The 26,209-nt window shown below is 44.8% G+C and overlaps 1 protein-coding gene across 1 annotated transcript in view; it reads left to right on the top strand.

Moving 5' to 3' along the window:
* The window catches only part of LOC147011341 (uncharacterized), an 86,559-nt gene that overhangs the window by 25,992 nt on the left and 34,358 nt on the right, over positions 1-26,209 (top strand). Inside the window, exons 2-7 of the mRNA XM_085857171.1 lie at positions 7,531-7,685; positions 7,772-7,853; positions 10,101-10,236; positions 10,506-10,714; positions 17,064-17,200; positions 19,904-20,048. Of these exons, the coding sequence (XP_085713297.1) occupies positions 7,531-7,685; positions 7,772-7,853; positions 10,101-10,236; positions 10,506-10,714; positions 17,064-17,200; positions 19,904-20,048 (864 nt within the window). The remainder of the gene's footprint in view (positions 1-7,530; positions 7,686-7,771; positions 7,854-10,100; positions 10,237-10,505; positions 10,715-17,063; positions 17,201-19,903; positions 20,049-26,209) is intronic.

Here is a 26,209-nt window from a genome sequence, read left to right as displayed (position 1 = left end):
TAGGTCAGTGGTCTCTCTGCCTTCTACCGTCTCCTCTCTGGCCTTGCTGGTGGAATTGCCAAAATCACGAATCACTGCTCACCTTCACTCTTTCATTCCTCTTTTTTTTTTTTTCCCCCACCTCTGGAACAAGCTCCCACCCTCCCTTCAATCCCACTGCTCCCACCAGATCTTCAAAACAGCTGTTCACCACCATCTTGTGTCTTTTCCCATTCAAAATCTTGATCTTTTCTCCACCCGTTAATCCACCCCAATCCTACTTCCTTCAAATTCCCTGTTTTCCTTCCTGAAAGTCCCTGTAGTACCATCTTGTATACCCCGTGTACCATCCCTCTCCCTTCCACACATCTATTGTTTCTGTTCCCCACTATTTTGTGCTTACCTCTCCCACCCTTCTTGTCTCCGACCTTGTTATATGTTTCTGTGTCTTAGCTCTTGCATGAGCCTCGACTTGGTAGACAAAAAAGAAAGAAAAAACACCCAACTTGCCCACCAAATGTTGGCCGAGATCCATCCGCAACTTCTTCAAAAATCCTGCTGGATGTCGTATTTGGCCCTATTTCTCAACGGTGAAAAATCACTCAAAAAATTATCTGATCCAGATCCGGATGTGGATCTTCACCAAAATCTAATCATTTCGTCGGTATCACATACCCAAGCTCCCCACCAAATTTTGTCCCAATCCGTCCACAACCTTTTGAGACGTCCTGTTCACAAACAAACGGAGAGACACGGGGTGAAAACAACCTTTATTCTCCTTCTGTGGCAGAGATAACAATGGCTGCACTCTCCAGGTTCGAAGCAACAGATTCTGATCTTGTCGCTTCCTTCTTCCATGAGCTTTGATCTCGTATAACAAAAGATCCCTTCCAACTTTCCTAACACGCCCTTTATATCTTTTTGCTAATGGTCCCACTCTGTGCCAAACATCTGCACCTCACAAACAGGTTGGAGCTCAAATGGTTTCATTCCTGGAATATGACACTCGGTGAGCTTGCTATTTTTTGGCAATCTTCCCTCGTCTTGTGATTATCCTCTGACTGCTGCAATGGCTCGAGGTTGTTCACCTTACAATGAGGCATATAACCCATGGTGGGCAAACATACCTTCTTACCTGGTTTTTAAAGGCACAGGCTTTCGTTATTTTTACTCTGAAGTCTAATTATTCATTTTTCTTCTGACATACTTTTCATAACGGTGATCACGTTTTTTATGAAGGAAGGTTTCTACTTCTTTGATTGCTTTTTTCCAAAATGTTTTCATGCCTCGAGCCAAAGGTGTCGGAGGCATCATGTTTTTGTGCTGTGCGTGCGTGAGCTTTTTCTTTTTTTTTTTCTTTTTGTGATTTTCGTTACCATAACTTATGAACCACCGAAGGGGTTCCAACCAAACTCGGCGTGTGTGTGGACCGATACAAAGATGAATTGATTCAATATTGGGTTCATCAGGTCGGGGATCAAATATAACAGTGGGTTGACATCTGACACAGGCATGTCCATCGCCAAATTCGCGTCAAATTATACTTTTCTGGTATTTGTCTGGAATTTGTGTCAAAACTTTTTTGTGGTATTCGTCTTCATGTTTTTTTTTTTTTTTTTTTTTTTTTTTTGTACTGGTACACCCACTCTCTACAGGAGTGGCAGGCAGGTTCCTGTTATTATTCTTTCTGGGGTATATAGATCACAGTAGATCTACGCTCGGGTCCGTAAATCAGCGGGGGACGCGCGCGCGCGCGCGCGCGCGCACACACACACACACACACACACACACACGCATTTAAAGGCCATTTTCCCCGCTAAAGCGGGGGTTAGCCTTGCGGGCCCCATGACAATCTTCACTTTTCCCTATTTTCTGCTTCTCCCTTTCTTAATCCCCTTGCCCACATCTTCCACCACCTTTAGCTAAGTTTTTCTCGGTCTTCCCCGTCCTCTACTTCTGACGACACTCATTTCCAACACTCCTCTCACCCAGTCACTTTCATCCTTCCTCAACACATGACCCAACCATCTCAACCTGTTTCTCTTCACAACCTCCATCACAGACTCAAGACCCATCATCTTCCGCAGGTCATCATTTGTCTTCCTCTCTCTCAACGATACTCCACACATCCACCGAACCATTCGCATTCCCACCCTTTGTTGCTGCTCCATGTTCAGTACCCATGTCTCACTCCCATAAATCATCGTACTCCTCACACATGTAGCATACACCTTTCCCTTCAGCTTCAACGACACTCCCCTCTTCGTCAGCACGCCACTCAGTTCCCGAAACTTCTTCCATGCACATCTCACTCTAGCAACCGTCGAAGAGTCTGATCCACCTTCTCCATTCAGCATGTCTCCGAGATAGCAAAATGTTTTCACCCCTTCCAGCTTCACACCATCTCCAAGATCCAACTCAACAATTCCTTCATCTGCTGCTCCCTCGATGCACACCTTACACTTGAATGTAGCTGCCACACTGGTTAATGACCCTCTCACACCACTACATTTTCGATGAACCCATTGAGCACACATTGTACACTGAATGGAGTTCACTCCGACACCCTTCCTGCACACAGCACACGGCCACTTCCCAGTCCTTTCCACCTCACCACATGGTTTACCACTTGCCATCACCTTCGTCTTTCCGATATTCACCTTCAAACCTTTTACCTCCATACATTCCTTCCACTTGTTCATCTTCTCCTTCAGTCCATCCATACCCTCTGCAATCAACACCAGATCATCTGCATACAGCAGCTCCCACGGTAAACCCTCCTTTACCCTCCGAGCCAGCACCTCCATCACAACTACAAATACAAGTGGACTTAGTACCGACCCCTGGTGCACTCCTACCCTCACCTCAAACTCACCACTGTTCCCATCCTTCGTCCTTACAGCTGTGCGCTCTCTCTCTCGTACATTACCATCACTACTGAGATCAACCATTCCTCCACTCCTAACTTCCTCAATGCCCATGTCATTACTTCACGTGGAACCCGATCAAATCCTTTCTCCAGATCAACAAACCCCCAAAACAACTTCTTCCTCTTCTCCATGTACTTCTCCTGCAACTGCCTTACAATAAAAATTGCATCTGTCGTTCCTCTTCCTGGCATAAATCCAAACTGCATTTCGTCAATCTTTACCTTCTTCCTTATCCTCTTCTCCAACACCCTTTCCAATACCTTCATTCCATGCTCCAATAACTTTATTGCTCTATGGGAGCCACAGTCCAGAGGGTCACCTTTCCCCTTGTACAGAGGGACGAGGGTACTCAGTTCCCAATCCACTGGAATGCGGCCTTCTTTCACCACCAGATTACAGATCTCTGTCATTCTCTTCACACCCCAACTTCCCGCTGCTTTCAACATATCTCCCACAACTCCCGTCGGTCCTCCTGCTTTTCTACTCTTCATTGCTCTTATAGCTTCCTCGACTTCCTTCTCAGTTATCTTCTCTGCTGGTCCTAAAACTGGGTTACTCTCGATGTTTCTATCCCATTCATTTTCTACATTCAACAGCCTTTCCATATATCTCTTCCATCTTCCTTTAATTCCATCTGAGTCCACAACGGTTTGTCCCACTTCATCCTTCAAGCAACTCACCCCCGTCACATCAAACCTCTCTCTCGCTATCTGCTTTGCAATCCTGAATACCGCTCTCTTACCCTCTTCCAAATTCAAGCATTCTTCGAACATTTTCCTTCAGGCCTCCTGCGCCTTTGCTACCTCTTTCTTTGTAGCCTTCTTGGCTACCTTATAACTTTCATGCTCTGCCTCTTCTTCCACCGTACCCTTCGCCTTTTGCCATTCCTTGAACTTCTTCCTCTTCTCTTCAATCGTCTTTCCAACTTCATCACCCCACCACCATGTTTCCGAGTGCCTCGGTGTTCCTTTTGTCCATCCACATACCTCACCAACGGCTCCCAATAGACTGTCATTGACATCCGACCACTTTCAAGCTCAACCACATCATCCTCAACCATACTCAGCCTCTCTCTTAATGCTTCCTTCACTGTCACCTCTTTCAACCTCCACACCTTCCTTCATCCTCGGTAGGTACTTCACCCGCCGAATTCTCCGCGCACCTTTCACCCTTATATCGCAGACAACCAGGTGATGCTGCGAAACAGTCTCCTCCCCTGGGATCACCTTTGTGTCCCGGAGGTTTCCCCTATCTCGCCAACGCACCATCAGGTAGTCGATGGTTGTCGTCAACCCACCTGACGTGTATGTAATAAGCTTATTATTCGCTTTCTGGAATTGAGTATTACAGAGCAACAAATCAGCTCCATCAGCAAACTCCAAGATCCTTTCACCTTCTCCATTTCTCACACCATATCCATAACCCCCATGGACTCCTGTCTGGACTCCTTCCCACATGTCCATTCAAGTCTCCTCCGACCACAACAACTTACTCGTCTTTCACATTTTCCATCAACTTCTCCATCGCACACCAGAACGTGTTCTTCTCTTCATCGCTTCGACCGACCTGCGGGGCATATCTCGAGATGACGTTCACCAAGAGATTTCCGATCACGATTCTCACCATCATCAACCTTTCACTCACTCCAGTCACACTCACTACACTGTCTACAAACTCCTCAGAAAACATGACAACAACACCATGCACGCCTTCCAGGCACCCTTACCACATAAACTTAAACTTCTGCCCCTGCCTTCCCTTCACCATTCTCACACCACTTCCCTTCCACCGTGTCTCCTGCACACAACATATGTCCACTCTTCTTCTGACCAATGTTTCAACCACTTCTCCAGATCTCCCTGTCATTGTCCCTACATTCCATGTACCAAACCTCAGAAACCGATCTCCACGTGGGGCATCAGACGATTGGTCATCATAAATGGAAAAATTTCCTCCCTTGCTTAGCTCGCGTTCCCCACCTTGAGTTTTAACGAGAGGGGGGTGAGGACCCCCACGGGGTACTTCGGGCTGTACCCTGCCCATCAGTTGTACTCATCATGGTTTCCTTTTGAGGCGATGTTTTTTTTATGGCCGGATGCCCTTCCTGACACCAACCCTTTTAGTCTCCTCTTACGACACGCAGGGATACGGTGTACCTATTCTGACCGGGGTACACACCGGGGAGCGGGGAACTCGATAAGCATATATGCTTCAATAACGTCGGGTTTCCTCCTCCCTTTCAGTTTAGTGTTAAACAACAGTTTTAGCGACTTTGAAAAGGTAATCATATTTGTTTGTGGTTTATAATTTTTTTTTTTACTTTCAGTTGGGGTGTCCCACAAAACCATGAGCTATTTATACACATCAACACGGTATTTTTTTGTCCAATGAAGGAAAACCCTTGGGGAGGGAGGATATTTTTACCTCTGCCACCGAAGGTGAAAGAGGTTATGTTTTCACCCCTTTCAGTCTGTCTGTCTGTCTGTCTGTCTGTCTGTCTGTCTGTGTACAGGATATCTCAAAAAGTTGTGGACAGGTTGGGTGTGTGACAAGGACGAACTGATTAGATTTTGATGAATATCCGGATCCGACATCTCGAGTTTCCTCAATGATTCTTCACCATTCAGAAATGGGGCTCAAAAATGATACATTGTATGATATTTCAAAAATGTTTTAGGCCCGATATGTTCTTGTGGATTAGGCATTATGGGGCCGAGGTGTGTGCTCTACCGGTTGCCCTTCTTGTTCGTATTAATATTGTTTTGTAATAACATGAATATTATGTTATCGTTAGTGTTGTTGTAGCTTCCAACACCGAAGGTGGGTGGAGGTTATGTTTTCACCCCTGTCTCTGTCTGTCTGTTTTTCTGTCTTTGAGCAGGATATCTCAAAATGTCGGGGACCGATTCCAATGAAACTTGGTGGACAGGTGGTTGGGTGTGTGACCAGGACAAATTGATTTGATTTTTGGTGAAGATCTGAATCGGATTCTTCACCATTGTGAGATGAGGCCAAAAATGATACATAGCATGATATCTCAAGTTGTGAACGAGTTATGACACAACTCGGTGGAAGAGTTGGTTAGGTGACGAGAACGAACCGATTCGATTTTGGTTCAGCTCTGGATTCAGATCCAGCCTATCACTGGGATACAAAACATAAACTGTTCAGACTGGCGGAGGTATGCGCTTCACCGACTGCCGTTCTACTTACTTTTGTTATTAGAAACGGCCTTGGAAAAACGTCACGATAAGCTAGCTATACACCTCGACATGGATTTTGCCCAAGGCGGAAAACCCACTTGAGAAGGGAGCGAATGAAGTCGCTACAACCTCCATCTTTTGACTCTTAGTCCTCCTGTCAAGTTTGGTTGAGATTGGATAGGGAACGACCCAATGTATCACAGACAGACACACCAAATTGCGTATTTTAGTGTTTTTCATGATCGAGGTTTGTGGAAGAGCTGAAGCAGAATGGAAAGGGGGAAACGTCAACAGCAGAGTTGAAGTGAGAGTGATGGGGAGGACACATGGGGCGAACAAGCTGCACACAAGCTGAATGAAACACAGTTAGAAGAGGAAGGAGAAAGCGGGGATGAAACGGTGAACGAACGAATCAACAAACAAAAATTGGGGTAAGAGAGAGAGGGAGAAAATCACAATAACCTGGAAAAAGGGAGTGCTTTTGGGTTGGGGTTATTTAGAGTAAAAGAGATCATGGGGTATGGATGGGGAATGACTTGAGGTTGTTGTGAACAGCTGCCTTGAAACCCCGGAGGAAAGAATGGGACTGAACAGACTGGGCAAGTTGGTTCCACAAATGGGGTAAAAGATGCACAAAGCAGAGGAGATGTGCGGTGAGCCTGCATTTTGGGAGTTTAATAAGGAAATGGTGACCGGAAGAATGCGTGCATCCTTCAGAGGCCTGGGAAAGTCGAGGACACAAGACTGGAGGAGAGGTGGGTTAGAGAGACAGAGACAGAGACACACCACGCGAGACCACCAACATGCCCTCCGATGTGAGGGCGACAGACCTTGTGCTTTTGCCTTTACACTCGGTTTTATAATGTCGGTGACAATTTAATAACCTTCCCGTGAGTTGCATTGATTGTCGTCGTGGAAGCTTTGTGCTGTGTGTTTAGTGCTGCCAACCTCGTGTATTGTGTAGTGGTAAAAAGTTGATGTTTCCTGCACCCTGCACACATGTAGGACAGAGCCATGGACGTTGGTGTTCTTTACAGAAATTATCAAGACATTATTAGACGGTGAATACACTAATGTTAGATGTGATTTGAACCTATTTTCCCTGCATCACCATCCAGTGGTTCAGAGGTTACGCTGGACAGAAAGACCGGTCGTTTAACGGTGGGAATGAGTTGTTTGCCGGCCATTACTCTTGTATATTGGCTGGTGTTGGGCCTGTTTATAGGGTTGTTTGTTTCGGTTCTTCGAGGCAATAAACCTCTTGAATGATTGAGAATCAATTTTGTAAATGGCTAATTATTTAAATTGGAATGTGTCATTCTTTTTTGAAGGAACACTTTGCGTTTTAGCTTTGTTATCCAATCAGCGCAACCGTTATTGAGAATGTTGCGTGACCTGCCATCGGTGTCAATGTGCAGGTGTTGGTGGAGAATTCCAGAACAATTCCGGGAGCAGAGAATTCTCCGGCTCTGCTGACCACCTACAAAGAGGCTATCTCTGCCTTCACCAAGATCCTTCCATCGCTCTCCGATGACTGTCCTCAAGTATCGGCCGTGCTCGCCCGTTTGGTGCTGTAAGTGGATCGGTCGCTTCTCACACGCACTGCATCATTCGGCATGTCCTGAGAGATTAAAATCGTGCCTTGTTTGTGCATTTCAGCTGCTGCTTTGAGCTCCTCTTGTATCTGCCGGCCTCAGACCTACCTGTTGGTGTCTGGGATGCTTTCACATTGTCGATTGAGGTATGCTATTCATCTCTGGACTTGCCTTTACTGTTTCAAGATAAAAGTCAATGAAAATATTGGATGGTTGTGGAGAAAGTGTGTGGTTGATGAGGGGGTGTGTGGTTGAGAAGAGGTGTGTGGTTGAGAATGTAAGACATATTTCTAACTGCTTTTTTGTATACACCATCGAAGCTCATATGAGGGCTAACGCACAGAAACCCACAGCAAGGGGAGCAGGAGACGGGCGGGAGAGGGAGAGGGAAGGAAAAAAAACGACAAACAGTGGGGAACAGAAACATTCGGAGATCTGTGGAAGGGAGAGGGATGGAGCAAGGAACACGGGGTAAACAAGATGGACATGACAGGGACTTTCAGGAAGGAAAGCAGGGAATTTGAAGGAGGTGGGTTTGAGGTGGATTAGCGGGGGTAGAAAAGATCGAGGTTTTGGATGGGGGAAGATAAGAGATGGTGCTGAACAGCTGTTTTGAAGACCCGGAGGGAAGAGTGGGATTGAATGGAGTGTGGGAGTTTGTTCCAAAGGAGGGAAAAAGAGGAATGAAAGAGTGAAGGTGAGCAGTGATTCTTGATTTTGGTAGTTTTACTCGAAGGGAGTTGCTGGCGGACCTTGATACCCTGCGGAATAAATGGGGGATGGAGGGGGGGACAGATGACAGACAGTGGGGGGGGGGGCAAGGCCGGAGAGGAGTCGGTAGAATACAGAGACCACCGACCTGCCTCCGGTGAGAGAGTGAGAGACCCAAAGACTCAGCTTCATTGCGGGAGATACCAATGATCCTTAAAGCCTTGGTTTCCACAGCATGAAGTTGAGCTCGGTGTGAGGCAGGAGCACCACCCCAGAGAGGGGAGCAGTACTTCATCGGGCTGTGGACAAAAACTTTGTATGTGGTCAGGAGCTCAGGACAGTGCCAAGGTAGTACTTTGCACGACGGAGGATTCCCAGTCGATGACTGGCTTTGGAGGCCAGGTTGGAAATGTGGCTTTCCCAGGAAAGATCATGGCAGATCGTGAGACCCAGAAGCTTGAATGAAAGGACTTCTTCCAGAGGATTGTTGAGAAAGTAAATGGGGGGGGGGGGGTTCCAGATGGTCCTTTCGGAGAGACATCGTGAGAGTGTGAGATTTGTCAGGATTGAAAGACATGATCCACGTGTTGGACCAGTTTGTGATTTTACCCAGATCTGCAGTGAGTGAAGAAGCTGCTGCTTGCCGGTCTGAGGGATGACAGATGATACAGCAGAGGGTGGAGTCATCAGCAAAGTGATAGAGAGGATTTTCCAGTGAGTCAGAGAGATCATTGATGAAAACCAGAAAAAAAGAACAGGGCCCAGAATGCTACCTTGAGGAACTCCAGCCTTGAGAGGAAGAGGGGATGAGAGAACTCCATTTATGGCCACACGTTGAGTGCGACAGGAGAGGAAGTCTGCGAGCCATGAGTGGCGATGACCTTGGAAACCATCGGAAGAGAGTTTGGTGAGCAGAGCAGGGTGCCAGACCATGTTAAAAGCACAGGATATGTCTCGGGATATGGCTCTGATTTCATGTCTGGCATTGAGTACCTCCATCTATTGTTGGGAGAGCAGAAGCAGAATATTCAGGAGGAGAGTGACTTGGTCTGAATCCAAATTGATTATCGGAATTCAAGCCATTGGAGAAGAGGAAGGATTTAATATCTGAAGCAATGATGGATTGCATTACCTTGCTGGTGATGGGGAGAAGGCTGATTGGTTTGTCGTTGCGGGGATCTGTTTTTGCACCTTTTTTTGCAGAGTGGCAATGTTTGCTGATTTCCAAGCAGATGGCAGATGACCTTGAGCAAATGAGAGGGTGAATAGAACAGAGAGAGGGTCAGCAAGAGCAGAGGAGCAGGTTTTTGGGACACGTGGGCTGATGCCGTCTGGACCGGTTTCAGAATCTGAATCGAGGTTTGACGGCAAGCTCTCCCACCTTGTCACGAGAAAAGGACACAGAGTCCAGGGCAGCTGGTGGCAACTGGGTAAGGTGGGTGCAGAAAGTGATGGGATTTGGACACAAGATTTAGAAGCAAACACCGAGTTTAGGTATTCAGCCTTTTCACGTGCGGTATCAGCTGTGCAGCCATTTGAGGTAAGGGAGGGGATGGAGGGGGAACATCCACCAGAAATACATTTGATTAGACACCACCAGGATTTGGAGGAGGGAGACAGGTTTGAGAGTTCAGACTTGAACCCTTGGAAAACTTTAACTAATATTCCCACTGTAATCCTAGGAAAGCCAAGCCACTTTGGAGCAGCTTGGTCATGATGAATTGCGTGTTGTGGTGGATGTGGTGCGAGCCGGTGGTGCATGGCGTACACCAGCGATGCTCAGCATCTTGCACAAAGAGTCTGTGCCACCAGAAAAAGGTAATTTTAGACACATGAAATGTGAGGTATTTATATAATTTATGATCAGTTGGAACACTCCGAACCGCCCTTCTTTCTTTCTTTCTTTCTTTCTTTCTTTCTTTCTTGTTTCTTTATTTACCAACCCCTCCCTTCCACGACAACCCCAACCACCTTCACCCTTGCAATTTTAGTATGCAATCTGCGGATCACTCTTTTTTGTGGAGATCTTTTTTGTGTTATGGAAAAACTTTTGGTTGAATCGTGAAGGCTTTTTGTTTTGTCTGTAGTGGATGCCTCACTGCTGTCAGAAGGCCCCGTCATGCTGCGATTACGATTATCTTCGTTGGTTGCCGTGGGCCGCCATGTGGAGGCCTGCCACCTTGCTGAATGTTGTGCAAATCTCTCAGAACTCGGGTCAGCTTCTGCAACCTTCAAATTGGCCCATTTGGGACTTGTTTGTGACACTGCCTCATCCGACGATGACCTTCAGAGTGAGGTATGATAGTACTATGAGACCTGTGAGTGGCTATTTGGAGGTTGGAGGGGGGGGCTTGGTTCAAAATCATGAATACTATCGAAGGAGATTACTCTTAGCTGTTGTCTGTGATTTTTATTATTTTTATTTTTTGTATACCTTGGTCGAGGCTCGTATGAGAGCTAACACACAACTCACAGCAAAGAGGCATGAGACAAGAGGGGCGGGAGTGGAAGGGACAAAACAGTGGGGAACAGACACATTAGGTGAACTGTGGAAGGGAGAGGGATGGGGATGGGACGGGGAACATGGCGAAGAGAAGATGGACATTTCAGGGACTTTCAGGAAGGAAAGCAGGAGAAATGAAGGAAGTGGGCTTGGGTGGATTATCGGGGGTAGAAAAGATCGAGGATTTGGATGGGGGAAGATAAGAGGTGGTGGTGAACAGCTGTTTTGAAAGCCTGGAGGGAAGAATGGGAAAGAATAGAGTGAGGAAGTTTATTCCAAAGACGGGAAAAAAGAGGAATGAAAGAGTGAAGATGAGCAGTGATTCTTGATTTTGGTAGTTTTACCAGAAGGGGGTTGTTGACAGACCTTGAGCGCCCTGTGGAAATGTGGTGGGGACAAATCGCAGAGAGAGCAGAGGGGGCAAGGCTGGAGAGGAGTCGGTAGAAGACAGAAAGACCACCGACCAACCTGCGGTGATTGAGTGAGAGGCCCAAAGACTCAGCTTCATTGCGGGAGATGCCGATGATCTTAAATGCCCTGGTTTCGACAGCGTGAAGTCGAGAAAGGTGGGAGGCAGGAGCACCAGCCCAGAGGGGAGAGCAGTACTCCATCAGGCTACGGACAAAAGTAGCTTCAGAATATCCTACCACTGTTGGGTGAGAAGTACAGTAAGTCCTCACTTAGCGTCGTCCCAATTAACATTGTTTCGTTATTGCATCGCTGATCTATTGGAGAACCTACTCGTTTAGAGTTGCGCAATTTTCTGTTGTAACGTAGTGTATAGTAGAAAACTACTGCATGCTCATCTGCATCAAAACACCTTAAAACCTCAAATTTAGTTCCAAACTAAGGGGTTTCCTGGTTTTAAAAACAGCTACGATATATGCCGTACTGTAAATACCAATGTATGAACCCGCCCAGAGCCAAGAGTACGTACCATATATGCCTTATAGCTTGTATACACCACGCTGCAGCCCAAAGCGTAAGGACGATCCACCCTCCCATTCCACCACTCACTTCTTCACAATCATCATTGGTGAGTACAGTATTAAATTGTTTGTTTAAAATTATTTAAAAGTTGTACTATATATATACATACATTCATATATTTGCCACGAAACTTTATAGGATCACATTATTTACCATGCTTGCACCTAAATAGTGGTTTCAAACAGTGTTCTCTCACAATTCATAAATTGTAAACACCCGTGCTGCCACCTGCCGCCATCTCAGCAAGGATACATCCATTTATACAATGCTTCAAACGTTGTTCAAACTGTGTGTCCAAACGTTGTTGAGTTTTACACTTTCAGGGGGTTGGGGGGTGTTTTCCAGAGCCATTATGTATCGGCCTTTTTCGACACATTAAAACGAGCTGTAAAAGGACTTTTTGGACATTGCTGGGTGAGATTTCCCATAACCTTGAATGAGGTTCTGATTGAGCATTTTTCGATTCGCCATGGCTTTGCCGAGAGATCTCACTATAAGCTGGTCGATGAAAGAAAGAAAGAACAAAAAAGTGGCGCCACCTCCCTGAGATGAGGAAGAAGAGACTGTAACAGGAAAATAGGTTGGCCATCTCTATCTATAAACCCGAAATGTTTTTTTTTGTTTGTGACCTTGCTGCTTTGAGCTCCCAAAGTTGATTCACGACAAAACTTTCTACGATCAGATTTTTTAACCACGATGCACCGAACGAGGCGGTTTAAACAGTCATGAGGAGGTAATTTGGTCCATTATTGCCATGTTGCACTCCAGAGTTGATTTATTCACTAACATGAGGTAATTTTTAACTTCAGCTTCACTCCTTTACACCCTGTATGGCCTGTGGACCAAATTAGACCCTTTACACCCCTTAAACCCTTTACTACTCATTTCGACCCTTTTGAGACATATAGGCCGTCTTCAACACTTTTCAGACCATTTGGACACCTTGCATCACTTTTGCACTTTCGCCATTAGACCCCTTTATGATCTTTAAGATCCCGAAGCCACTTCAGACCCCTCTACACCCTTCAGAAAATCGAAAAAGATTCCCGTGGAAATCATTTTTGATTTGCGTTGCATCACCAGTTGCAATGCCGAATCAAAACTGATATCCCAAAGTGAAACTGATGTTGAAAAGTGAAACTGAAACGACCAATCTAAGGATTATTGGGCATCCTCCATCGTGCAAAGTCCATTCTTGGCACACCTGAGCTCCTGACCACGTACAAAGCTTTCATCCGTAGCCTGATGGAGTACTGCTCTCCCCTCTGGGCTGGTGCTCCTACCTCACCTTTCTTGGCTTCACACTGTGAAAACCAAGGCATTTATGATCATTGGTATCTCCCATGATAAGGTTGAGTCTTTGGGACTCTCACTCTCTCACTGAAGGCAGGTCAGTGGTCTTTTTGTCTTCGACTGTATCCTCTCCGACATCCCCCCCTCCCCCCTTGCTCTGTCTGCTATCTGTCCCGCCAATATTTCCACAGGGAGCTCAAGGTCCGCAAGCAACCCCCTTCTGGTTAAATTACCAAAATCAAGAATCACTGCTCAGTTTTACCCTTTCATTCCTCTCTTTTCCCACCTTTGGAACAAACTCCCACACTCTCTGCAATCCCATTCTTCCCTCCAGGTCTTCAAGATCGCTGTTCACCACCATCTCTTATCTTTCCCTATCAAAAACGATGATCTTTTCTACCCCGTTAATCCACCCGAAACCCAACTCCTTCATATTCCCTGTTTTCCTTCCTGAAAGTCCATGTAGTGTCCATCTTGTTTACCCCGTGTACCCCGCCTCCATCCCTCTCACTTCCACAGATCTCCTCGTGTTTATTCCCATTGTTTTGTGCTTCCCTCTCCAGTCCCTCTTGTCTCCTGCTTCCTTTGTTGTACACTACATGGCCAAACGTATGTGGACACCCCTTTCTAATCAGTGAATTCGGCTAGTTCAGCCACACCCATTGCTGACAGGTGTATAAAATCAAGCACACAGCCATGCAATCTCCCGAAACAAACAGAATGGGCTTTACTGAAGAGCTCAGTGAATTTCAACGTGGCACCGTCATAGGAAGCCACCTTTCCAACAAGTCAGTTCATCAAATCTCTGCCCTGCTAGAGCTCCCCGGTCAACTGTAAGTGCTGCTGTTGTGAAGTGGAAAAGTCTCGGAGCAACAACAGCTTAGCCATGAAGTGGTAGGCCACACAAGCTCACAGAGTGGGACCACCGAGTGCTGAAGCGCATAGCGCAGAACAATCGTCTGTCATCGGTTGCAACACTCACTACCAAGTTCCAAACTGACTCAAGAAGCAAGGTCAGCACAAGCACTGTTCGTTGAGAGCTTCATGAAATGGGTTTCCATGGCCGAGCAGCCGCACACAAGCCGAAGATCACCGTGTGCAACGCCAAGCGTCAGCTGGAGTGGTGTAAAGCTTACCACCACTGGACTCTGGAGCAGTGGAAACACTTTCTCTGGAGTGATGAATCACGCTTCACCATCTGGCAGTCCGACGGACAAAGCTGGGTTTGGTGGATGCCAAGAGAACGCTACCTGCCCGAATGCATCGTGCCAACTGTAAATTTTCGTGGAGGAGGAATAATGGTCTGGGGCTCGGCTTTTCATGGTTCAGGCTCGGCCCCTTAGTTCTCGTGAAGGGAAATCTTAACGCTACAGCATAGAATGACATTCTAGACGATTCTGTGCTTCCAACTTTGTGGCAACAGTTTGTGGAAAGTCCTTTCCTGTTTCAGCCTGATAAAGTGAAGTCCATACAGAAATGTTTTGTCGAGATCGGTGTGGAAGAACTTTACTGGCCTGCACAGAGCCCTGACCTCAACCCTATCGAACATCTTCTTGGGATGATTTGGAACACCGACTGTGAGTCAGGTCCTAATCGCCCAACATCAGTGCCCGACCTCATTATTGTTCTTGTGGTTGAATGGAATCAAATCCCCGCAGCAATGTTCTAACATTTCCTGGAAAGCCTTCCCAGAAGAGTGGAGGCTGTTATAGCAGCAAAGGGCGGACCAACTACATATTTCTACCCATGATTTTGGAATGAGATGAGCAGGTGTCCACATAGTTTTGGCCATGTTGTGTACGTTCTGTGTGTTAACTCTTATACGAGCCTTGACATTGTATATTAATTAAAATAAGCATCAAATGGGAAACCAGAATGAAATGCTTTGAGAAATACTGAATGGAAAGTGCCGAAAGCCAAGCTGTGGGGAGTATAGAGAGAGGTGGCAAGTTGGGGACTGAAGAAGCGATGTGGAGAGGGATAGGTGCCTGTGGATGGGGTTGGTTGGCATGGAAAGAGCTTTGGTGATCTTCCATCAGGCAGTAGGCCCAAAACTAGGCCAAAATTAGTTTCCCAGCCAAGCTTTCATAATATCACCCTCACCACAAAGCAGTACTTTGAAGGTACAACAAGCATGGATTGGAAATTTTCGCTGGTGGGATGGACGGAGGTTGCCAAGGTTACCAGCTCCACATCAGTGACGGGTACCCTACTAGTGTATGTTTTTAATGTCTTTTGTCTGAAGATAATTTTTTTTTTCCTTAGAACCTAACATCCCTCTATTTACTTTAATTCTTACGGGGAAATTGGGTTCACTTTGTCATTTTGGTTAAGGTCGTATATTTCAACAATGTAACGACAACATTAAGTGAGGACTTGTAGTACCGATACTTCCAATGCTGAATGGCAAAACAAAACCCAAATGCACGATCAGTGATTCACGAGTTATAAATGGACCGACTACAATTATGAATTCCTGTGATGAATTACGGCTGGTGGGACAATATTTGGATGATAATTGAGACGATCACATTTCATGAGGGACTTCTTGGTGAAGAGCTGAAACCCTCGGAGCTATCACGAACATGGCAATACCAAAACAGGATACCAATGAGAGAAAAAACTTGGGCAGATGTTTATTTGTTTAATTAAACTTCTTGACCACATAAAGTTTTGACACGCACCTTTTTCTGCCTGTGAACTTATTCTGTAACTTTAAGGTTGTTCTGTCATTGTGTTATTGCTCGTACTTGTACTCCATCCATCTGTTTATTATTAGTCAATATGGCAATTCGGGTCTGGCGATTATATCAGCTATACCAGTTATACCAGTGTAATTTTTCAAATCGCAATATCACCAACAAATCGAAGAAAAGTGTTTGCAATCTTTAAATACCGTACGTGATTTAAACGGCTTTGGTGCACATATGGCGTCAAGACATACCAAGAAGTAGGTACATTAGATTTTAACTTTTAACCCTCAGCTCCTGAGCACTGTGCAAACAATCACGTATTTCTTTGCCCTCGTGGCTGTTTTTAAAGCAATTGCCATTTGGTTATTACCTCCACCACCGAAGGCGAAGGTGGTTATGTTTTCACCCCCTGTCTGTCTGTCGGTTTGTTTGTCTGTTTGTCTGTCTGTGTGCAGGATATCTCAAAAAGTTGTGGACGAATTCGTATGAAACTTGGTGGACAGGTTGGGCATGCGACCACGACAAATCGATTTGATTCTGGTGAAGATCCGAATCCGGATCTGGATACGAGAATTGTTTAATTTATAATATGATTCTTCACCATTGAGAGACGGGGCGAAAAACGATATATAGCATGATATCTCAAACATTTATTGGGCCCGATATGTTCTCGTGAATCAAATATTGTGGGGGCGAAGGTATGCACAACACCGAGTGCCCTTCTAGTTGTATATGAATCGGGTGTGTTTTCGGAAGCCTGTGCCGATTACTGGAACGGCGATCTGCGATAGTCGTACCGGCCTTTGCCGATTGCCAATACTGATCTCGCTTTGAAACAAAATCGTTTTTAATGCAAGTTGAAGTTGGAAGTGAAACGACAGTTCTCATCATGGGGGAAAAAAGCCTTTGTGGAACACTGAAAAATTACCATGTGTCATTGATGTGTACCTCATATATGAATACGTAATGGACCATTGGACCATACGTAATGGATCATTACGTATTTTTGGAAACTGTAAAAAGAAATAAATTAATAAATTTATTTATTTTGAAATACCGGTATATACCCGTATGAGCCCACCGATATATCTATGAGAAAAAAAATAGATATCATGGAGCCTAATGACAATCAAAATGACTTCTCCACTTTGCCCTTGTACTGACAGGCTGCACACATTGATGGGTCCGAAGCGCTGGACCTGGTTTGTAACCTCGAGGCCGCAGGCCACGCACACGGAGCCCGACTCCTCTGTACCGCGTTGCTCAAACGCAAACTGCGGAATGTTGAGAAAAACTCCACTTGGTAAGTAAATGGGTAAACCTCATCGTGGCAATTCCATATTGCGGTGAAAATACGATATATGTGCCATTGAAAAAAGATTTTGAACTCCACTGGAGCATATTGGTTTTTTGTTTGTTTTTTGTACACATTGTCGAGGCTCGTATAAGATCTAACACACAGAACATATAACAAAGAGAGCAGGAGACAAGAGTGGGAAGCACAACAACAGCGGTGAACAGGGACATCAGGAGATCTGTGGAAAAGAGAGGGATTGGGCGGGGTACACGGGATAAACAAGATGGGACACTGCAGGGACTTTCAGGAAGGAAAACGGGCAATTTGAAAGAGGTGGGTTTGGGGTGGATTAACGGGGTAGAAAAGATCATTGTTTTTGATAGGGGAAGACAAGAGATGGTGGTGAACAGCGATCTTGAAGACCTGGAAGGAAGAATGGGATTGCAGAGAGTGTGGGAGTTTGTTCGAAAGGTGGGAAAAGAGAGGAATGAAAGGGTAAAAGTGAGCAGTGATTCTTGATTTTGGAACGAGGTCGAGAAGATTTTGGTCAATTTAAATTTCAACGGTCATTACCATTTAGGGATCGCTTCTTTTGACTTCTCAAAAAGTATTCGCCCGATTTAGATGTAACTTGTTAGGAACCATCTCTGCATGGTGCTTTCACAAACTTGTTCACATCATCGGCTAATTCACACATCCGTGGCTGATCCACGCCTACCAGGGGGGTTCCCTGGTTCTACCAGGTGAGCCCACTGGCATTGCACACACACATACACACACACACACACACACACACACACACACACACACACACACACACACACATACACACACACACACACACACACACACACACACACACACACACACACACACACACACACAAGCATTTAAAGGCCATTTTCCCTGCTAAAGCGGGGGTTAGCCTTGCGGGCCCCATGACAATATTCTCCACTTTACCCTATTCTCTGCATCTCCCCTTCTTAATCCCCTTGCCCACATTTCTTCTTCCGCCACCTTGAGCCAAGTTTTTCTCGGTCTTCCCCGTCCTCCACTTCCAACTACACTCATTTCCAACACTCCTCTCACCCAGTCACTTTCATCCTTCCTCAACGCATGACCCAACCATCTCAACCTGTTTCTCTTCACAACTTCCATCACAGACTCTATTCCCATCATCTTCCACAGGTCATCATTTGTCTTCCTCTCTCTCAACGATACTCCACACATTCACCGAACCATCCGCATTTCCACCCTTTCCAGCCTTGGTTGCTGCTCCATGTTGAGTACCCATGTCTCACTCCCATAAATCATCGTACTCCTCACACATGTAGCATACACCTTTCCCTTCAGCTTCAACGACACTCCCCTCTTCGTCAGCACGAATCAGTTCCCGAAACTTCTTCCATGCACATCTCACTCCAGCAACCGTCGAAGAGTCTGATCCTTCTCCATTCAGCATGTCTCCGAGATAGCAAAATGTTTTCACACCTTCCAGCTTCACACCATCTCCAAGATCCAACTCAACAATTCCTTCATCTGCTGCTCCCTCGATGCACACCTTACACTTGAATGTAGCTGCCACACTGGTTAATGACCCTCTCACCCCACTACATTTTTGATGAACCCATTCAGCACACATTGTACACTGAACGGAGTTCACTCCGACACCCTTCCTGCACACAGCACACGGCCACTTCCCAGTCCTTTCCACCTCACCACATGCTTTACCACTTGCCACCACCTTCGTCTTTCGGATATTCACCTTCAAACCTTTTGCCTCCATACATTCCTTCCACTTGTTCATCTTCTCCTTCAGTCCATCCATACTCTCGGCAATCAACACCAGATCATCTGCATACGGCAGCTCCCACGGTAAACCCTCCTTTACCCTCCGAGCCACCACTGGCATTGCCCTATTTTTATTTATTTTCAAAAGGCGTGGAAGTAAAGCTATTGTTTGTAGTTAATTTTCTGTCATGTCTTGCATCCGAATAAGTGAACTTGCACGTCCCTCACTGACGAAGGTAGCCATGCATGGCCAGTTCTCCAACAGAATGTTCATGAACTTTTTTTAAAAAGACAACTAATATTAAATTATACAATAATGTACTTATAATGAAGGGAAAGCTGTTGCAATTGAGCTTTTTCATCGCACTTCAAAGCAGCGACTTTCCAAGAAAGTTCCTGAGCCGACAAATCCCAAACAATCTTGAAGGAAACTTCCCCAAACAAAAGTAAACTTCCTCAACATCTACCAAATTGAAATGTGAAAAATAAACCGAGGATAAGGAAACGAAATTCAAGGAGGACGATGTTGTCAGAGTTTACATATCTATGGAAGCTTATTTTTGGTAAAGGTTATATCACAATGTGGACAAGCGAACTATCGAAAATTGGTGATATTTTCGATGCCGTTCCCTGTATTTCGAAATCTGACGGTCCCTCTGAGTTTTACCATCGCATTCATCGAGACCCTTTTCCAAACGTTCACCCTCATTTCCTTCTCTTATGCTGTGATGCTTCCATAGCTTCTTCACCTACTGTTTTCCCTTTGCTCCATTTTGTCTGTTGATCCCTCGCTCCTTGTTCTGTACTTCCATGACCGTCCAAGCCTGTAGAAAACACCGATGTATAATGTATATCTACACTGGAATATTTGAATGTTGTGGTGGTACATGTTGTGAGAGAATGTCGTTTCACCAACAGGGAAATAATAATGCTGTGGAGCCAGCTTACACGAAGAGCTTGGCCTTCTGAGTCATCTCGCTTTATTTCTGCTTGCCTTGAGCTTGGTTCAGTGGCTCGTACAACTTGTCATCTCCTCTTCCTCATCCGCACAATACAGGCTGAGGTGAGTGCTCAGTTTGCTTGATCATTTCCACTCATTCTGTTCCATTTTCACTTGTTTTAGGCCTTTCAAGTAGTTTTTCAATAAGGTAGTCCACCCCAACATATACCTCCTTTACTCTCCTCGATAGGAAAACGAAATGCTAAACAGGTGTACATTTATTTAATCTCACCCATTCCCGAAGTGACTGGACAGGCTATTGTCATCTGTCAGTGTGTTGGTATGAGTGTGTATTGAGATCTTTTTTTTAATATAGATAGTTCATTCTCAGATATACTGTTATCTATATTACTCGAGCAAGGTTCCACGTTGTCAGTGTTGTTTATCACTCCAATCAGTGCTACACACCTGCAACTGCATTTTATAAATTACATTTGTAGTTTGGAGGTTGTGCAGAGATGGTGTCTCACGTAACACAGTAATAGGATATTTGTTTTTCCTGCGTCAGAATAAAATTATGATCCAATTTTACTTGGATAGTTTTACTTGTGCAACAATAAATTCTACTTTTAGAATATTGACACTTCCTCATTGTATTCAAACTCGACAAAGAAAAATCCAACTAAACGTTTCTAGTCAAAAGGTCAACTGAGATATTATAGATTGCAAGTGGGCATTCGCGCCCCATGGGCGGGAGTACCCTTCTCGGCCCACCTTTGGCCCTCCGGGCGGTAGGACCCTTCTCGGCCCACCTTTGGCCCCTCCTGGCGGGAGTACCATTCTTGGCTCACCTCTGTTGGGCAATGTGCTGTCACATTCTTGAAAATGCACTTGATAATTTTTGTCATTTTTGAAACATTTTATTCATCACAACGGACAACGTAATCCATATCATAATTTTGAAAAGGTTCCATTACATTATGAGGGTGGTAAAGGAAGATGACTTGTAATACCGGGTACCACCAAAGGTGGTACCACCAAAGGACATCTTGGATGCTGCTATCCTGTTTGTACCTGTTCGTGGTGAGGATGTCTCTGTGGGCTGTGAACCAGTGGTCAATAGACGTCTGGGTAGGGCCTGGGAAGTCATTGATTCACTTGATCATGGGGTGTGGCGCTGTCTGTACCTGTTCAGGACGACGAAAGTCCGAGTCTTCAGGTCTTTGGTGCTTCCACTCTTGTTTTACGGGTGTGACTTGAACTCTGATCAGGGACCTGAGACAGAGACTTGATTCCTTTGGTACCAGGTCTCTTCGGAGAATCCTTGGCTATCGCTGGTCAGACTTTGTGTCCAACGTGCGGTTGCTGAGAGAGACTCAAATGAGATTTGTTACCTGTATCCTTCCTTGGATCAGTTCGGCTCCGGCTGTCTGAATGTCAGCCGCGGCTGTATGGACATGTGGCTCATTTTCCTGACGCTGATCCTGCTCACCAGATTCACTCGGCGAGGGAGCCTCGTGAGTGGAGGAGGCCAGTGGGCCGACCGCGTGCCTCGTGGTTGCAGCAGAATGATCGTCATTTCAAGGAGATGTGGATGGGCCATGCTTGTGCCTGGGGCATGGCCAGATGGAGGCCCCTAGCGTACTGGCGGAAAGTGGACACACGGACGCGCTGCTCCAGTGCATGCTCCCACACCTTACCTGACCTTTTCGCAACTGCCGACTATACATCCCGATCACGACACGAACTATACCACTATCCACTGGAGGGTGCTCGGCAAGCAACCTAAGCACTCAAGCAAGCACTCCAATTAAATGGTTGGCAAGCGATAGCTATGTCCAAGCTATGTCCGAATGTCCAAACTATGTCCGAATTGGATGAATGAACACTTATTTTTTTAGAAACCGGAACTGCTGCTAATTCAATTCTGGAGCTTAAATTTTGTAATTTGGCTTTGTTTAAGAGATTCTTATAGTTATCACATGTGCGGAAATTAAATAAAGCCACAAACGCTGGCACTTCCAGGCGTTTACAAGCATTGTAATTTACCCAGCGATTTGTAGCTATGATGAGCAGGGATTCAATAATATGAGTGAGGAAAGTAGAAAAAAATAAAAGCTATCATTGAGAAATTGTTGCGGCCTGTTCCAAGTCAACGCATGGTTGAGCAGGCCAAAAAACATGGCGGCTTCAGATCCCACCGAGATAATCCAATGTGTGCCTTAAGACCCTAGAGAGAGTTAGGTGGCCGAATATGTGCTTAATGAAGGATATCATTAAATGAGGCCATTAATTATCTTCAAAAGGGGTGTTTTAGTTAACCCAAACACACAATCCCCCACCCCATGCACTTCCTTGGAGTTCCTTTTGTGTGCATGCCAAGTTTCAGGCTGCTAGGTTTCCTCGTCTTGTCGGTATAGAGCAGGCGTGTGCGCGCGCGCGCGCGCACACACACACACACACACACTGACATTTATTAGTGTATATATCTAATATGTACACTGAGTCAGAAAAATGACAGATTGAGTCAACCCCACCTAGTGTTCATGGCCGATGGGGCTCAAACTCAGGGCCCCAGGATCCCAAGCCAGCCACCCTAACCGTTAAGCCAACGCCAGGCTTGTTTTCTGATGGTGAACTCATGGTAATCGCCTCTTAAAGATGGGAGGACCGGGCCCGACTGGGACCCGAAATTATGGGGTAGAGAAATATAAATTGTGATATATGTTTAACTAAACGCCTGATTGCAACAAATGACCACTCAAAATGTTGCAAATTTTATGTTCTACATAACTATATCTATTATTTGCCAATATGCTAATTAAGTAGGTCACCAGAGGTCAAAAGGTCATGAAATTTGTCCCCTGCTTAAAATCTGGCCATCCGTCCAAAAAACACCACCGTTACCCTACCAATGGGAATTTATCAGCCAAAATGGACTCAAATGGAAGTTAATAAGTGTCCAAGTCCATTTTATGCCTAAAAGTGTTGAATTTATTTATATCTGAGCCATGGTACATAACAGAATTTGACACATCTTTGAAAACGGCCATCTTTAGCCCAAAATACGCAAAAATGGAAGATGCCAATTTGTTGACGTGTTCATATAAAATCTTTAACCCACAAATGTCAAATATCATGTGAAAATGTGTTCTGATTTAGGTGTTCTGCTTGGTGGCTAGGAGTTCCTCTTTAAGCCTCTGGATTTCTTGCACCAGCTGGGACATGGAAAGGTTGTCAGGATAGACCAGCAACTTGCCCTGCTCATCTGGTATCACATGTATACTCTCCCCAAACTCCCCCTTGATCTTTCTGTGGATGTGCTTTTTAGTGGACGCTTTCACCTCACCTTGGCCTACACCAGATTCTACGAACAAATCAAGCAGGTATTTGCATAACTCAGTCATTCTTATCACTTGAGGCTTCTCAAATATAACATCCCTAATGAACCTGAATAGTCCACTGTAACAATGTACTGCAGTCTTGGCATACTCCTCGTCTGGGTCTGGGCGGAATGCCATCAGATCACCACTAGTTTCAGAGTTGGTCTTGGAGCTAGTCTGTTTGGTATACCTACGATAGCAAGACCTGTGGTCGTGGCCCTCAGCTGCAACTAGGTCTCGGGACGTAATCACCATCATTCTTGGATCACTTTGGTCTACTGCTGCTTTCTTAACCGTCTGATCAGAACGTAGATCGACGCATTGGACCAAGAGCTCTCTTGTTTTACTGTTCATGAGATACTTGGTGCTTTTCATGCAGAAGATGCAGACTGGTTCATACACGCGTGATGATGACGAGGTTAGACCAGCTGATGACTTTCTCCGGTTCAGTTCTTTCCGTCCCTGCTTATCCGGATTCTCTGCAGATGCTGCTTCTTCAATAGCATCCAGGTCACGTTTCTTAACGAATTGATTCCTGCATCCCCTGTGATAGAGGATTTGTGGGATCTCATCATCTCTAGCCGTAGCAGCAATCCTAAGAATCGCTGCATGCTTCCGGATCTCAGCTGCTTTCTGAAGCCATTTCCACGATGCATGATCTTGGGGTGAATTCAGCTCGAGGTCTGTGTCCTCGCACTCGAAGATGCAGGAGGAATGGGTCAACTTGCGTGACAGTAAGGGTTGGTCGAGATTTCCAGTGCCCTCCATCATTGCCTGAAAGTGAAGAACATTATTGATTATTAATGGACTCTGGGATGTGGTTACGAAGCCATGTGGTTGTCATTATGAAATAGACCTACTTCATTACCAAGAATACCGATATAAAGCTCCCCGCAGCAGTGCTCGTGTTCCCTTTGTTAGGAATCATTCAAGTGTGACCAGTGAGGCATGACCAAAATAAAATATACATGAAAATTGAAAAATAATAAATATTAAATATTAGCTAAATTAAAGTTAATATACTGCAAAATTAGTTTTGAACACCGCACATCTGCCCAATAATTCATACATGCAGGTTTTATTCACATGTTCTGCAAAAAAATTGCTTTATGAAAATTTATACTTATTTGGGCCCATTTTTTAAGTCAACTTCAACACCCCATGGACACAAAAAAATTCTTCTATTGGCAAAATGAATATATCTATACCTTCCGTATGCTCCCGGCATCATCTGAGGCTATTGGCAACTAAATTATATGGCTTCGTTCTTTAACTATACCTTCTCAAAAACATGACATTCTTGCATTTTCCTTGTATTAACTGCAAAATATGCCATTTTAACCTCAAAATTTTCAACCTAGGGATCATCCATCCATTAGGACCATACTCTGTGCAGAGCGTTGGTGCCGCCGAAGCAGTCTCCTTGGCTATTGGGAACAATCCTGGACGGGTCGCCACTCCGACACAGTATACCAGCATGCTGGCACTCATTTTGCCGACCTCGGAAGGATGACAGGCAGAGTCAACCCCACCTGGTGTTAATTCAACAGCTGAGCGGGATTTGAACTCAGGACCCTAGGATCCCAAGCCCACTACCTTAACCATTAAGCCAACACCAGGCATAACCTAGGGATGGACATGGAAAAAATTTCAACCAATTTTACTCAAACTTCGCCAGTATACTGCTTAATATATTGTAAAACCTCAGTGCTCTCGGTGTTTGTAATCTGCTTAGTCCATCGTCTGCTAAATGCTGCAAATACCCCTATAGAAATTATATTACTCGCGTTATTGCTATTTGACGCATGCGCAGTTCTAGGGTTTGGCATTCTTGGTATGTTATATCTTGGAACATACAATGTACATGGATAATGGAAAGAACATTTTTGGCAGTAATCATTATATATGAGGCCTATGTGAATTTGGCCAAGATTTCTGAGATTTTTTTTGTTGAATTAACCTACTTTTGGACAGTTTTAGTGACTAAAAATCTTGCATAGCTTACCTTTTAGGCAGATTCCTTGTTAATACTATTCACTGAACATGGTTAGTGGTAACAATTGAGAGATTGTGCCAGAGCAAACAACTAGAACGTTTCAAATCAATTGTAATGTGTCGTGTCAATTTCATGAACTTTGTGTCCTTCAAGAACAAAGGATTGGTGGTCAGAAACAATACAGAAGTGCCAATTAGTTAATTAATTAGCTAGCAGATGGCACTTCAGGTGTCCCTGTTGAAAAAAAAAAAGTCCAAAGAAAAAGAAGGGCTGTTTGACCTTCAAATGACCTCTACTGACCTTGTAAACAGACCAAAATATTACATTGAAAGAAATATTGCATAGCCTTTACGAGTATAAAATTGAATTTCTGCAAAAAAAAGTTAATTAAATATGAGCATATTGACATTCATTTTTGAAGTTTTTTTTTGGCTATAAATGGCCGTTTTCAAAAATATGTCAAATTCTGTTATGTACCATGGCTCAGATACAAATAAATTCCACACTTTTAGGCATAAAATGGACTTGGACATTTATTAACTTCCATTTGAGTCCATTCTGGCTGAGAAATTCCCATTGGTAGGGTGATGGTGGTGTTTTTTGGACGGATGGCCAGATTTTAAGCAGGGGTCAAATTTCATGACCTTTTGACCTCTGCTGACCTACTTAATTAGCATATTGGCATATAATAGATATAGATGTGTGGAACATAAAATTTGCAACATTTTGAGTGGTCATTTGTAGCAATCGGGTCATTAGTTTAAAAAATATCAATTTATATTTCCCCTACCCCATAATTTCAGGTTCTGGGTCGGGCCCGGTCCTCTATCTTTAAGAGGTGATTACTAGCACTAAGCTACCATTCCAAGCTTGGCTTCAAAATTTTTTTTCATCTATGGGTATAT

This window comes from Eptatretus burgeri, chromosome 15, assembly GCF_056783735.1.
Source record: "Eptatretus burgeri isolate ZD-2024b chromosome 15, Ebu_testis_v1, whole genome shotgun sequence".
Lineage (NCBI taxonomy): Eukaryota > Metazoa > Chordata > Myxini > Myxiniformes > Myxinidae > Eptatretus > Eptatretus burgeri.
This window is presented reverse-complemented; position numbering and strand designations above follow the sequence as displayed.